The following is a 16393-nucleotide window of genomic DNA, read 5'->3' as shown; positions in this document are numbered from 1 at the left end:
TTGCGGTAATGTGTTACTTACACGATGATGTTGTTGATGGGGATGTGTATTAGCTTGACGAAAAATCCAATAAATCCCATGATGGCAAAGCCAATGGCAGTAGCCATGGCGATTTTCTGGAACTCTGCGGTGGAAAAAAAATGTAATGCAAGTTAATCGATGCAAACAAAACACACGCTAAGACACGCAAAATTACTTCATTTAATACATATTTCTGGGATAATGTGGTGGCCATGGTCGGGATACAAACCCGCTACCTCGTGCTCAGCAGCAAAACGCCATGGCCACTGGGCCACCGCAGCGACTTCCTGGAACCGGACCTCAATCGAACAAGTGCAGCTTATCTAGAGCAAGAGCCTCGACAGTGTGGAGAATTGTCATGTTGATGCCAGCTGTTAGCTGTAACGGATGTTACCACGTCCTACACGAGGGTCATAGTTATATCTCAATGACTGTTCGCTGCAGCTACAGGGGATTTAGGATTTTCTTCTTTGCAAAACACATTCAACAAGACGATTTTATTTTCAGTGCCCCACATTATTCTGAAGTTACCGGGTAGATCCAAGTTTGTAGAAGGCGCGATTTACCTTTGCGGTCCGGCTTCGTGCAGCGCTTGATGAGCCTGATGGAGTCCTTTGACAGTTGCTTGAACGGGTCGATGAATGCCATAACCTGATCCATGGCTTTCTGCAAGAGAAATCGACCAGTGATGGGCAAAAGCAAGGAAACCCAAGAAGGTAAAGAACGACAAAACACAAGTATAACGTAAGGAACCGCAGTCGTTGAAAACAGTCGGTCGTCGAATGTGGGTGACCTTATCATCTTTCCCTTAAAGGGCGAGTTGAACTCAAAATTGACGCAAAGTTTAGCTAATCGACAACAAAAGTTTCGGCAATTTTTCAACAATTCAAACCATGAAACAACTCTGACAGCATTTTACCTTTGTATGAGGGCGCTACACGGACCTCAAGTAGATCTGCACAGGACGACAAGCAACGTCAACTGCACCGTCCCCAACTACTGCACTGGAAAGGGCTCGCAAAATATGCTTCAGGATCCTACACGGCCTGTTGCGTTGGTGCCACGAGTTACCTACTCTCGTCAGCAGCTCCGCGTTGGCTGCCGACAATGCAATGCATTATGGGAGACCAAAAACAACCCTTCATTCGAGAGTAAAACCGCAGGGCATTGTGGGTAAACGAGCCATGTTTTTGCGGTTGAATATGATGTACGCGAAAGAGTAGCAAACAAGATTCTGTTTAATCCATTTGTTTTCCCGTGTGAAGACAGTTCGGTGGGATCTGTGACGAGTGTCAAACAAGTCGTCCAGACACCAACGAGAGGAATTTTCTACGCTATGTTTGGCCCTCTGCGTGCTGTGCTTGGCGATCGCGCTTTTGCTTTTGATCCGCAGATTTTGACCTCGTAGTAGTATCACTTTAGGCCCAGGTGTTGTGTGTTAATTTGACACCGATTAATTTCACCTTCATGTGAAGTGCGCGATTCGCTGCTCATCCAGGCGCCTTGGCTGAACTCCGACGTGAATCCGATGAGACCAGAAGCCCAGCTATGTCCGAGGTACGAGACACGAGTGAAACCTTGCTTCATTTCTACGTCTACGTATGAATAGGCTTAAGCTGTTTAAGCGAAGCATTTATAAGTAGGCCTATATTACGTATTAATGGAGATTACCTCCGCGGCCTGCTTCTCAAATTTCGTCGAGCCGAGTTGCAGTGACAGCACCAGGCTTCGTCTTGAGCGCGTTGCACGGGGTGTCTGCTTTGTGTTTTGGGGGTCCGCTAAAACGTAAACAGTGATTTGGCGTTAATGTAAGAGTGCGAACGCGTAATCGCTTAAGTGCATCGAAGTATCAACGCGGACTGGACTGTCGGCGCCGAGCTTGTTCTCGGTCCGTTTATTGATTGCTGTGGTGGCGATAAACGCGGAGTGTTAGAGACCGTGTGTGATGTTGGTAGTGCGCGCGACGCGAACGATGGTAGCACATAGTAACCTTATCGAGAGAAGAGGAAGGGGAGGTGGGGGTTGCGTGCTTGTTTGGCTGCTGCCAACTGCGACCGTTTGACATTACCACTCCGCTGCCTGACTCATTCGCGGGTAGCGTGGAGCTGGTTTGCCGCTTGGATGGGCACACTCATGCCGACATGTGGTGCTCGCGACGCTGTCCGAACTGAGCGCATTTTCGCTTCTGCGGTTTTAGTTTCGTCGCGCTGCGCGTGCGTGCGTGCGGGCTGCCTTGTTTTTGTTTTTACTTTCGGTGCACCAGCGGCGACTGGACGGTGCGTAATATCCACTCATACATTTTCCGCCATTGAATTATTGTGTGCTTAAGGTTTTATATGTGCGCGTTCTTTTTTCTTACGTTTTCTTTTACTGTATTGTTAGGGCCGTCAGCGGCGGAAGTGCGTTCTTTTTTCTGCCATACAGCTGTGTTGGCACATCGCATTTTAAGTTTGGTTTGGGAGCCTTGGTGACGCGAATACAATTGCGAAGGGAGTATACTGCGCGCACCGCCTTTGCGCCGGGCTGACGTCAACTTTGCCTTTTCGACAATTTGCTAACCTTCCTGGTAGGCGGGTTTTTTAGAGAACTGAAAGCGTTTTGCCAGAAGATAGCGGTCACCTATTCTTTAGAAGCCTACGATCTGTTGCTTTGAGCGTTGCAGATGCATGCCCAATCAGTTCCATACAGACGGTGCGTAATACCTGTCACACGGCGCACTTTTGATCGCGATCAAGCCCAATCCGGATCGAAACTCCCTATTGCGATTGGCTCCTTCGCGCAGCTTGCGCAAAGGAGCCAATGACGACCGAGAAATTCGATCCTAATCGGGCTTGATAGCGATCAAAAGCGCGCCGTGTGTCACCGGTATAACTGTAGGTGTCAATTACACCACGTAATTTTTTTAGTATGTGTGTTTGTTGGTAACTTGTATTTCTCCTTCTTGTGTGGGTGCTAGAATATTGCGCTCAATGCCTCTTATGTGCTCGTGACATGAAATATATGACAGTGAGACATTTGTGGGAATTTAAGGCACTTGAACATCTCTGAATATCTTTCTCGTATTTGAGCATGTTGGAATGGTGCTCACAAACGCAATAAACCAATCAATGTTACTGTTACCCATGAGAATGCATGTAAGTGATAAACCATTTACACATTTAACAAACCACTTACACTGTGCATGTAAGTAGTTTATTGCCTACCCCACATGTGCAGCAGGGACTAATATAAAGGCACCTGATTTGTGTTTCTGCACAAAGCTAAAGCTACAAAGGGAGAACTACTGGGTAGTAATATTTTAGGTAATGCTCCTGCAGTATAAATTGCTTCAGTGCTCATTAGGCATTCCCCTATACAATGAACCCAAGTGTATAACAGCAAAAAAAGGAAAAAAAGAATGCTTGGCAGAGGGCTGGCCACTGAACTTCTATAATTCTTGCACTGACCGCAAAGCAGCAGAACAAGGGCACGGAATAAGTGATGCACAAACTAAGTTGTAAAATCAGTGCATACTCTTTTGTGTGTACTGAAGACAGCCGATGTTATTGTAATAATGTTTTTGCTACAGCTCTCACCCTTGCATAATCTTTCTCTCTGCCTTCCCTTAACCAGCTCTTAGGTTGCACTTCACCTCTAATTCCCACTGCATTAGCTTCCTCACCCAATTATCCTACTGGTAGCACAAGGATGCTATTTGTGCGGCTGTTATTTTGCTGGCTTCTGGTAGTCTTTAACTAGTTACAATTTAGAGTGGGGTAATAATTTAGTTAGAACATCTTCACTTGGGCAGTGAGTAACTTTATCTTTGTTCCATCTGAATGCTAAAAATGTCTGTGTTGGAAGTATATCAATTTTCCTGTCTTTGTGAAGCCAGGCTTTATCTCTTTTTCACTGTTCCTTGGAACTGGCTTTTCACAAGCCTGATCGCTGTTATAAACAGTAGCATGCATTGAGACCTCTGCTGGTGGTGGCGTTACTGCTGTAAACATTGCTTGCGTCTCACAACTTGCTGTGGACTCCAAAAGCCACTTCATTACATTGTTATTGGTAGCTTGGTTGCGAAGTGCTGAATAAAATAATGATCACTGATATCTGTACTACTGCATTTTGTTGCCACTGCTTCAGAAAGTTATTCGATGTCATCATTAGCTGTCCTAGTTACTTCTGCGTGAGAATATTAAATACTCTGTTAAAAATCCCCTGGTGGTCAAAATTAATCCCGAGTCCCCCACTACAGCATGCCTCATAATCTAATTGTGGTTTTGACACGTAGTACCACAGAATTCATTCATTCAGTAAATTCTCTGTGGGTACCTTATAACAGCTCACTTTCTATAAGTGGATATGTAAAAATAATAATAATAATTATGGAGCTCTCATGAACTGTTAGAATCTGTGTTATGTGAAGCACTTAAATACATAATCTGCATAATTTGCACAGAAGGCATCATGATTATCTGCATCAATGTGATAGCAAATCAACGTTAGCATCTACAAGGACACAATGTTGTAACTTTGTTAAGGCACATGATGATACAATGCTATGAATTTTTACATGTTTATTGTTGTGATTAAATATTCCTGTGATTTGTTGAGGAAAAATGGCACTTCCTAGATATTTCATTGCCCATGACAGCAAGTAGGGGACAATGTCTACTACCGTAAAATGCCCTAAGCCCTCTGCCCCCCCTACTCAAAATATAACAACCAAAATATGAGGGGGCTCTTCCTCGATTCCACACTAATATTCCAGATGGCAGATAAATATATTGGAAGGCACCAAAATTATGCAATCCAGTCTGTACTGTTTTAGCAGAACTGATTTCTGAACATTGTTTCCTTGTGATCGTTTTTTTATCACTGTCAAAACCGTTGAAAAATTCCTTGAAATCCGACACAAAAACAAGGTCAGTACATTCATCCCTCAGCTCGACGCAGTTATTCGGGATCATAGCACAGATGTCGGCGAGCCGATCATGCAGCTTGTCGTCCTCATACCCATCGAGCGTGTTCTTGATGCCATAATCCTTACTACTGCAGGGTTCGCACAGCCCCTTGAAACCCTTGAATATCCTTGATATTGACAGCATAAGTTCAAGGGCCCTTGAAACTACTTGAATACCCGTGAGCTCCTTGTAATCCTTGAAAATCCCGTGGGATTTGTTCCGATAGAGAAAATTAACGACGTACCTCCGCAAGTCACGCTGATTTTAAAGGCCCTTTCGCTTACGAATGCCCATGAAAACAAGCTGTGTTGACTAAAGGGCAACATCAAGAAGTCTCGGTTTTAAATCCCGCAGCCCCTGCGTCGTCTGACTACTAATATGGATCGGAAATCAAATCCAATCCAATGCGAGGCATATCGCTCGGTCGGTTATAGTGCCTAGAATATACTCTAGTGTACCGTTCACCGAGCATCTGCAACGGGCGACGTTGGCACGGGCAGTGATGCCTGCCACCGTGGGCCACCAGACGGCGATGCCTGTCGGCACCATGCTAAACCGTGGGGAGTTCGGCTCGCGTTCGTTTGCGATGCATTGATTGCAATGCGTAGTTCAGTTCGCGCCTTGCTGCCGCTTTCGTTGCAGTCTTTTCTTCTTGTGAGTGGGTGTGTTGCGTCTATGTGTGCGCTCGTCTGTCTAAAGAAACCTTAAACAGGCCGCGAAACTGCGATTTCCCAGACAGAGACTTGGAATGAAACGGCTCCTCTCATTACCCAGCGCGTCCGCAGACCCGGAATGTATCGCGGATGGAGACAAGAACATAACAGAGGCAGATCGCCGGGCAAATGGGGAGGCTCGCGTCGTGTCTCGCCTGAAGTCCGCCCATGCCTCAGCATGGTCCGGCACAGTCTCGTAGTGCAGTGCACCAAGCGGCCGGCGGCGGAAGGCATCACTCTCGGTGCTACCGCGACACCCGCGCTCGCTGCACTAGTGAGTGCTCTTTTATGCACTATAGTTGGACCGTCTCTTGGCCTCGTGCGCGCCATTTCAGTGAAGTTTGCGTTGGCGTTGTGTGTTTGCTTTGACAAGATGCCAGGCGGGAAGTGCAAGTTTCAGCCTGCGTGGCTGCAACATACGGACTATGGTCACTGGGTGAGACCGGAACCAAGCGATCCTTATCGAGCAAAGTGCGCAATATGTCAGAAGACGGTCGACATTGCAACGATGGGGAAATCTGCCTTGAAAGCCACCAGAAAGGCGCGAAGCACCGATCCAAAACTGCAGCAGGTGAGGGCTGCTCATCCGTCGCAAGTTTCAAGCAAGTGGGAAATCTGACGTCCGCGGCTCCATGTAAGCGTGAAACCACGGCAACTTCCTCTCGGGCTGCGACGAATACTGCAGAAAGCATGATTCCGTGATCGAAGCCGAGATTTTGTGGACGATGAAAGTTGTGTCGTCACACTACTTCTACAGCTCCAGTGGATCCATTTCCCAGATATTCCAAAAGATGTTTCCGGATAGCGAGGTCGCGAGAAGCTTCACTTGCTGTGAGAAAAAAATGCGCTATTGTAATCACAGCCCTGACGCCCGTTGTTGATATCGCACCGCTGGCACGAGTTGTTGCAAATCGGTCGCAAGCCCCAAGGGTAGCGTTGGCCTGGTGGCCTGGGGCACAACTGGAAGCATCCGAAGGTCCTGGCAAAGCATGAGTCGACTGCTAACAGAACAACTTGTTTATTCTAGCATTGCAAAAGAGCGGCCGGTCAGGTCGACCGAAGTGGAAAGATGGAAGAGCACACTTCTCGACGGAAGAATTCGGAGCCTCTCTCCTGGCGTCCGGGGGCAGCTGCTTTTATACTCTCGGAGTTGAGGGCAAGAAGGAACGTCACGGGATGAGGCCACGTGACGGCGGGGCACGGACAAGCTGAGAGACATGTTGAGACGAGTGTAGTGACGCATCAGCCGGGCCGGCGCCGGTCAGACCTCCTCGCTTCACACTTGGGGAGCTCCTCTCCCCGGCTGCCGCGCTTTGACAAGCGTGGGCACCAACATGCACACACACACACACGCACACTTGAAGACACGTGGCACTGAAACATGCCTGGACGCGCTTGGCGGGGAGGCGTTGCGGCGGCGCGGAACGGGCCAAAATGTCCGCCGCTTTGAATGAAGCCCCGGCGTCTGTTGCATCCGCGCCGGCTATACCGCGCGTCGTAGGCGAAACGTAACAGCGCGTATGTCGCGTGCCACGGTCTGCGCCCATTTTTCACTTCGCAGGTACAACAAATGATGGAGAAGTCTGACAATTTTGTTGTGCTTTTTGATGAATACCTGCAAAGAAAACGACTTGATGTTGACGTCAGATTGTGGAACAACTGTGAGGTGACAACCAGATACCTGACTTCGACATTCATGGGTCACAGCACAGTGGACGACGTTATGCAGAAGTTGGCGGAAACACTCGCGTCCTTTCCCCTGAGCAGGATTGTGCAGCTCTCGATGGACGGCCCGAATGTCAACTGAAGTCTTTTCAACAAGTTGCAGCAGCACATGAAGAATGACTTTCAAGTTCAGTGCTTGGATATTGGCTCATGTCGCTTGCACACAGTGCATAATGCTTACAAAGCAGGAATGCATGTGACGAGCTGGCCAGTTCACACCTTCCTGTCGAGGTTATTCTCACTCTTCCATGATGCACCGCCCCGCCGTGAAGATTTTGTTGAAGAAACAAGGAGCAAGCTCTTTCCACTTCCTTTCGTACCCCACCGTTGGGTCGAGAACGTGCCAGTACTGGAGAGAGCCCTGGCTATATGGGAGCATTTGAGGCACTACCCCGAAGCAATGAGCGACCATAGGCTACCCTTGCCGAAATGTAGAGCGTATGAGAACGTCAGTGATTTTCTAAAGGACCAGCTTGCACTTGCGAAACTGAATTTTCCCCTAAACGTTGCAATGGTTGTGCAGCCTTTCTTGACTGTTTTTCAGAGTGATTCTCCAAAGACATTTTTTTTTTGGCGAAAGAGCTTGAAACTGTCTTGAGGAGCCTCCTTGCAAGGTTCATGAAGCGCTCGGTGTTCACAGAGGCCACGAGCATCACGAAACTGCTGCGAATTGATGTTCATGATACTGCCAATTACACGTCACTTGAGAAGGTGGACGTTGGACGAGTGGCTGAGAAGACCTTAAAGAGCGGAAAAGCGAGTACCAAGTGTGTTCTTGAATTTAGGGGTGAGTGTCGGAAGTTCATTGCGTGACATGATCCTGAAAATCATAGAGAGAAGTCCTATTAGGTACCCTCTGGTTCGAGGGTTGTCATGTTTTGACCCCAGAGAGATGTCAAAGACAGAAATGTGCTTTGGAAAGCTGAAAGTTTTCTTAACTGTTTAATTGACAGCAAGCTTCTTTCTGAGCACAAGAGTGATATTGTGTGTGCACAGTACATTCAGTTCTGCCAAGAAAAACGGCATGAACTGCAAAACTATGAAAGAGACCAGGAACGCCTTGACGTTCTCTTCGTGCGCCTTTTGAAGCATGACCCGGCGTTCTTGATGTTATGGGAAGTACTGAAGGTCCTTCTCTTGCTTAGCCATGGGCAGGCGTCAGCAGAAAGACGTTTCAGTGTAAACAAGCAAATCGCGGTCGAAAATGTGCCAGAGCTCTCGTATATCTCACAACGAGTCATCTGCGAGGCCGTGAAAACCCATGGTGGGCTGCTTAACGTTCCGCTGTCGAAAGAACTGAAGTCATCAGTGCGCCAAGCCAGGCATAGGTATGCGTTATACATGGACGAACAGAAGAAGCAAGCTGTAGCACAGCAGGTAACCTTGAAGATAAAATAACTAGAGCTAGAGCTGCAGAGCATGCAGGAGAAGAAGACAAAGCTCCAAAAAACTCTTAAGTGCTTGCAGGAGTCAGCGGAGCGCTTTTCGGAAGACGCCGAAGCAAAATATGACCTGACTTGTCTTGTCAAGGCCAACAGTTTCCGCCGAACAGCCAAAGAAAAAGAAGCGGAGATAACAGCTCTTGAAAGAGAAATTAATGCGAAAATAGGGCTCCTTTCCTAAGTCATGTGAGGAAATAAAATTACGCTAACACTCCTTGAATTCTGCCTTTTTGCATCCTTGAAATCCTTGAAATGTCCTTGAATTTTCAGCCAAAAATTGTGTACGAACCCTGCTACTGCTACTACTTGAATGAGTATCCTGTGGTTTCTTCTGGGACTGCAGCCCATGCTGCAGCTGCAAAGTCCACCATGTCCTTCCAGGACAGCCTAAGTAGGTTTCCTTTCGGTGTTTTGCTGTTTCGCACGAAGGCCATTCAGGTCGTCTGAAAACTAGTCTGATGGCTTGTTCCAGTAGATGCCAGCAATGTGAAGGCTGTTGCACCCAACGTACACGGTGTCAGTGTCGCATGTCTGAATTTCGTATTTTGATATCACTATTTTTTTCTGGACCAGCAGCGGAGAAGCTAGGGCACTTAGTTGGTGGTGTACAGAAATGCAAGATTCATGGAAAAGGGGAAGGGTACTTGCACAAGGTGGAGTGATTTTGCGGTATTTTATGGTGAAATACAATACGTATCTTTCCATTGTCAAATTTTGGCTACATAGCATGGCATACCTTAGCTAACCAATGCGCTCAGCTTCCAAAAGCAGGAGTGTGATGACAGTCGCTTTGATTATGGACAGGGTCACCCTTGTTGTAGACTTGTCTCTCATGCTGGTATAGATTTGCCATCAAGCTCGCTTTTCACTGTTTCCAGCATAGAGCTAAACCTCCTCCATCCTAGTGGTGCTGCCGCTATTGCTAAGTAGCATCAGCGATCCAGCAGGTGCCGCTATTCCTTGATTCTTTGCTCATGAGTTTTGCTTCTAAGATTTCCACTTCTTAAATTTTAGCTTTAGTTGCCACTTGCTGTTGCATATTTGCATCTCTACACAGCCGTATCAGGTGGTGCAGCGCACAAAGCAGTATCTATAAACATCTGCCCATTTTTTTTGCCTGCATATAATGAACCAGCACTCTTTGCCGGCCCTCTGCACCACTATGCAGTAAAGAGCAATCTTGACAATATTAGGAATTATGGCATCGCTTCCATTCGGAGCGAGAAGCTGAGATGACTAACTTTCCAAGTGACTTCAGGAGCTGAGAGTTATCAATAAGCGGGAGAGGAATGTGGAGGAGGAGGGTGGGCTAGTGGTACTTAACCTGGTTAGAAAAAGTGTTTATGGAGAGGTTCTACATGAACTATATAAACACCATTCTGATGACAGGTTTAAAAATTCCTATAAAAAGCATTCCACTATGTTTTTTCATTCAATTGTTACAGGGTTGGGCAGTCTGGATAGTAAACTCCCAGTTGCTCTAAAGAAAAGATAGGTGGGTACCATAAACATAAGTTGTTGGGCTCTTTAACTATAATTGTTCGAACATTCAGTACAGATCATCAGTTGATTTTAATTTCACTGCTTGATGAAGGCCTCTTTATCCCTGTACTGCCATAAGAGTAATCTGATTGAGTGCAGACCTATTGAGAGACAATGAGGCTCTACTTGTCAAAGTGCAACAAACAATAGCAAGGCTTACTGAGCAACAAAAGGCACAACCTCATCTGAACAGAAATTGGCACTCACCATGGAGGCGTAGTGGCTATGGCTTTGATTTACTATGCCCAAGGGTGTAGGGTCTAATCCCTTCGGTGGTGGTGGCAACATTTTGATGGGGGCAAAAGACAAAAGCGCCTGTGTACCATGAATTGGGTTCACATTAAAGAATCCGAGGTGGTCAAAATCGATCCAGAGTCCCCCACTACGGTGTGCCGCATAGTCAGATCCTGGTTCTGGCGCATAAAGCACCAGAATTTAATTCTTTTTCTCCAGAAATTGGCTACTCTGGCGCAATAATTAGTGAATGCTTATGGACAGCAAGATAGGAAAATGGGAACACTGCACAACTCTAGCCTGGACTAGCAGCAGACAGAATCTTCCGCAACTGCACCTCTTTGGCAACTTTGACTCCACTACTGATCACCAGTTATCATACAAAACAAGGCATACTTGGCTCCCACATGCTGTTTCAATGTAGGAGCCATGCTTACTTACATAACATGAAGTGCAGATTTAAAAATTGGCTGTGCCTACACTGTACTCCATTTCATAGCATGCAACACTGCCGAAGCAATGCAGGCAGTGCAGTCATAAAAGCCTCGCTCTGCACATTTTGTAGTGCAGTTCTTTATTGATCTTTGACACCTTGAGCAGCTTAAGTACTTCACGTATTACAACTACAACTTGCGGGCATAAGGAACGGTATGATATATGGATTCCATTTGCTCGATTCTTTTCGTTTCTTATCACCCACAATTCAGCACCGGGTGATCCTGGTGATAACCTGAGTGGAGCGCTGTTCGGACCGCTGACTAAATGTGAAAAAGTATTACATAGGAAAAGTATCGTTAATTCATCCCGGGCAAAGTCGCATCACACCACATATTTTTTATTATTTCCTGAACTTTGTGCTTCGGGCATTCATCATACTATGTTTGATCGCGAGTGCAAGCAGTTTGCTGCAGCTTCTAGGCCACGGAAACATGTCACTTTGCTCATTCGGTGGTAAATGGGTTCAGACTTGTTACACCATCCATGTAATAATTACGCATATTTTACAACATAAAAGTGTGAGGCTTAGTGTTACATGGAATTGCATGATGCTAACCCATATCTTTCACATGTGCTCCCAACTTATTTTTTAATTACGAATGCAGGTAATGATAGAAATCTGTCCTTCATAGCGTTGCCTGCTATGTACAAAATGGAGTAGAGTTTAGCTAACAGCCTGGAGTGAAAGCTAGCTTTAAGATACGAGAAGCTCTGACAAATGCTATAATGACATTTATTTCGGACAGAATAAATGTAGGAAAAATTTGTCTAGTTTACTGAATGCTTTGCTTGAAAGTGTGATGTTTAATTAATTTCACAAAATAAATTGGTGTTGGTGTGCCCAAAGGTGTTACTGGCTATAAACACAATTTTGTTGCAGTTTGCTCCGAAAATCCAAACCTAATAAAATAAAAATGCCTCTGAGCACTGAAAACGCCATTCCTTATTTTTGTGGATGTTTTAGTTCACTAGATTTATGGGAGCCATTGTGTTGTGGCAAAGATGAAAAGTGGAAGGTTTTAAGGACGCATCGACATAGAAATGTTTCCACAAATGTAGTAATATCTACAGTGCACTGCGTAATATCGACACATCAAAACAGCTGCATTGGCTGCTTCTGATATTTTGTGCCATTGTTTTGTCAATCTGCAGGTGCTTTCCTTTAATGCAAAGAAGGTGAGATTCCTCTTTCATCATTCTGAAACTCTGAGCCATCATTTAGGCCTCCTCCTATCTCAAGCTTGCAACAAGGCTAGATAATCTGGTATTTGGCTTTCTCCATAGCCTATGATGCTAGTATATGCAGCTGCTGTAAGCCTGAAGTAATTATTGTGCATCTATAAGCAGCATTTATAATGGATATGTTTTGCATCACATTCATAAACTGTATTAGAATGCTAAATCTGATAAACAGAAGTCAACATTCAGAACAATGTTTTAGTACACAAAGTCGTATCTCTACATGTACATACATGATAGTTGTTAAGCTGCATCTGCATGTCTTGCATATGCAGCAGTATGCTAAATCTGCAATATAGCACCATTTGTGTATTAAGTGCTTAAGTACATTTAGTAGGTGCAACACAATTTTCGGGAAGAATTTCTTTTAAACTTAACCTCGCATCTTAGCCACTGGATCTGTGTGCGAGAATATTCGCTCGATTTGGCCGTGGCGGAGCTCAGGCTGTTAAACAGATTAACATAATTTTACGATAAAAGTGCCATCATTCTGTTCATATTTTTTTAGCATTTAATGCTACCTAGATCTTCCTAAGCATTTTCTTGGAACTAGGTTATTTATCTGGCACAGTATCCCTGAGAAAGCCATTTAGAGGTACACTGATGGCTTGGTTGTGATAGGGAAGTCCGCTGGTCTAACTGGATACTAATCATGTTTATGGCGTAAATTCTGCTCCCTGAACTAGCATTGAAACTAGCGCTTCTGGAAATTGGTCCTCCACTTGATTGTATCATCAAGACATTGGACAGTTTTACCTTGTGGCATCAAGGCCATGGACAGACTTAGCTCAGCATTTATAATCCACTTAGCTCAGCTCAGCATGCCCTAGCAAGTTGTACACATCTGCCCAACAGCTATGCTAGCACACATGCACCCTATTCTTATTCTGGCAGCAGAAAGTTGGAACAAAACCCAAATTTTTCTGCTGAGTGCATTTAGTGAAGTCCGATGGTATACGTTTGCCTTCAGTGTCCAGTGTCCTTCAGTGACATAAATTTCAAATGAAGGTAAGGATCAGAAAGTTATCGATAGGCTTAACGGTGGATTACAAAATAGTTATAAACAAAATTTTTGGGCTTGTAAAATGATTAGTTTCATATAGTGGCGGTATAGAGTAGGCCTTCATGCAGTAAATCTTTTTAAAATATGAGACAATGTGCAAAAATATACATTTTTATCACCATTCCTGCTTGCTGGAAATCACACAGTACCCGAAACGTTGAGAGTTAGCACAGTGAGTGGGTAGGACTTCGACATTGAGTGGTGCTTGCATCAAAGTGAAAATTTTGCTAGTCATGGTCTAGAAAATGCATCATATCTGCTAACCACCGAATGTCTCTATCATCTGTTAATATCCTATTTAAAGGCTGTTAATAAAAGTAATTGGACAATTATTATCCCCACAGCTTCATCGAGATTTCTTCAATATTAAGTGCTACTAACTTGTAACCAGTTTTACCCAAATAGAATTTTGTTGCATTTGGCATTTAAGCGGTAGAAGTGGTAACTGGTGGTCTATTGGAGTAATGGTGTGTGCCAAGTGAAATAATATGGAATTGAGTGTGGTAGAACGATAAGATTAGGAAATTTACATTGTTAGGATGAGTTTGGTCATTGCAAGGCAGTGGTCATACAGAACTCTACCCTGCAGTGTACAAGAAGGCTGATGGTGGTGATGATGACTGTGCACATAACACTTTCAGGCACCATGTGCTCAGTTGTGCATGCCGATTCATTGCATCAAAAGTGACAACACTGATGGAAATACGGGTATTTAAAACATATAGCATAAATCTTGACGACCTTTTTTGAGTGAAGCTGCACTACAAGTTTGAATGATATTTTTAGAGTGTTTTAGTAAAAGTGAGTTGAAAGGTAGAAGGCCAGAGGTTGTTTGCTCATGGTGTCGCTACACCACCATGAGGTGGCTTCACTTCTTTCATTGTTTTTCACAATGTTTTACATCGGGCATCATCTTTTCAAATTACTAGATAGTTACTTCCGAGTATGCTAGACGTGAAAGAGTGGAAGTTCTCATATCTAATGTTGAGTTCTTGCATGAAGTCCACTTTCTGTAAATCTGATTAAACTTGGTGAAATTAATTCGTTTTGGAGCTGTACGCTTTTCATTATTCTGAAAATACAAGAAATGTGGAGTAACTAAATATTCTTTGGGTATAATTGGTGCCCGAAGGGGTAAAGGAAGGTAGCCTATGCGATTCATGACCATCACTGTAAGGCATTTTTAAACTATGGGCACAATGTGGATGGCAATTGATGTAAGGAGCAGGGAACTGACTGATAGTCTTAATCACTGCCTATAGCATCAATTCTGCCAGTTATGTGTGACCTTCACTGCTTAGGGGGAAAATGTGGTAAAAGTGTCTGTGTATAAAGCATCTGCAGTAGTGGCATTAACGGCACAGGAATGATTGGAAGACATCATAATTGTCTCCGTGGTAACGATCCAAGGCAACTGTGTCGACGTAAATGTTATTTTGCCAGTGGGGCTGCAAATGTATCAGTTTAATGCCAAGCGTTCTCTCTGCATGAAACCTATTACTAGAAATTTTGTGGAGGACATATAGCTCTGCACAGTTTAATTTCTGCAAGTTCTTGCTCTTCAATTGTCTGCTTACATGACAATGGTTAGTCTTGGCACACATTTGTCAGCGGCTAGCAAAAGTATTAGATTTAGCCTGATGTTTACTGTCTATTGTTTGAACACAGCTGCTCAAGCAGGAGCACCAATGTGCGTGCACACAGTGCTCATGCCAGCAGCGGAACACCTGAAGTGCTGTACACCTGTTCTGAAAACAGGAAGGAAACGAAGTTGGAGCATGTCTAGACCTCTGTGCAGGCCTGGTGCCTCCAAATGACTAACTGTTTGATAGTTAAATGTGAGTGCATTAATTCAAAGAAAGTTTGACTTGTGGAGACAGTAAGTTGAATCCATAGTATAGCAAGGAAGTTGGCAGACTGTAAGCCATGTTCATCATTGAGTGTGCGAGCTCACTTGTGTTGCCTTGTGCTGGCATGTGCAGGGGGAGAGTTGGCCGGGGGTAATGGCCCTGCGGGGCACGGGAGCTCGTGGGGGCTAACGAGGCCCCGAGCAGGCAGCATGGCCCAGTGGCCCCCTCGATGGCGGCAGACGGCCCCCCACAGTTGAGAGCGGCATCTCTGCCCCCCTGCCCCCTCGAGGAGGGAACCCCCAGCGCCACGGAGGAGAACGCTGCCGTCTGGCCACAGCAGCAGCAGCAGCAGCAGCACTATAGTCATGCAGCAGCAGCTGGCCACAGCAACACCAGTACAGGTGTGTGTACTGGCATGCCCCTAGCAGAGTGCACCGAGCGTTCTGTAAATAGGAGCTTCAGGTGTAATTGACTCTCTCGGCCAAACTGCTGATTTGTTCAGACAGAAATGGTATTCGCACAGTAGGTTTAGTTTAGTATTATGTTTGGGGGTGTTGCTTGCCTGTTTTGTCCACAATGAATACCAAGTGCACAATTTTTTGCAGTTGCAACCCAAAATGTTGATTGGCTGTCGCGGAACAGTGGTGTCATCTGTCACCTCTGTGATGAAATATGGCATTCACCGTAACAGTGAAATTGATGTTGTTTCAGTGGTATCATTGTAGATTATGTGCATTTTGAACTTATGTTATACCAAACAGGCAAGTAACCCTTCCTTTGCCAATGATAAGTATATCTGTCAGCTTCTCTATAGTTGCAGTTTCCTACATTAGTTGGCAGTGTTTGTTAGTGGCTATAAAAGGAGTGGTCACAACCATCATCATCAGTCACATCATGTGTAGTTTTTTTCTCTCTACGCTTGAACCTCTGCATTGGAAACATGACTGCCAGTGCACCACAATTTTGTAAACCTTGGTACAATTTTCGTCAATTCCTGCTGTATTGAAAAGGTTACACTAAATCCACTAGGAAATGCTGCCTCTGGGCAAAATAAGGGCGCACAATCCAGCAGTGTATAGCTGGAAGAATCCTGTACACCTGACATTCAGGTTTAAGAAGC

At 45.1% G+C, this 16393-nt stretch overlaps 1 protein-coding gene across 4 annotated transcripts in view; it reads left to right on the top strand.

The window, feature by feature from the left end:
- The first annotated feature begins 1176 nt into the window (after nt 1–1176).
- Nucleotides 1177–16393, top strand: part of LOC139059346 (methyl-CpG-binding domain protein 5-like) — a 65169-nt gene continuing 49952 nt past the window's right edge. For 2 of the 4 annotated variants that reach the window (XM_070537634.1, XM_070537631.1), the window contains exons 1-2: nt 1177–1578; nt 15406–15674. In XM_070537634.1, the coding sequence (XP_070393735.1) occupies nt 15503–15674 (172 nt within the window). In that variant the 5' untranslated portion in view covers nt 1177–1578; nt 15406–15502. Of the gene's footprint in view, nt 1579–2038; nt 2298–12273; nt 12298–15405; nt 15675–16393 lie in introns of those variants that run through there. The other 2 variants (XM_070537632.1, XM_070537633.1) reach the window with 2 other exon arrangements.

This window comes from Dermacentor albipictus, chromosome 4 (assembly GCF_038994185.2).
Source record: "Dermacentor albipictus isolate Rhodes 1998 colony chromosome 4, USDA_Dalb.pri_finalv2, whole genome shotgun sequence".
NCBI classification, from domain to species: Eukaryota; Metazoa; Arthropoda; class Arachnida; order Ixodida; family Ixodidae; genus Dermacentor; species Dermacentor albipictus.
This window is presented reverse-complemented; position numbering and strand designations above follow the sequence as displayed.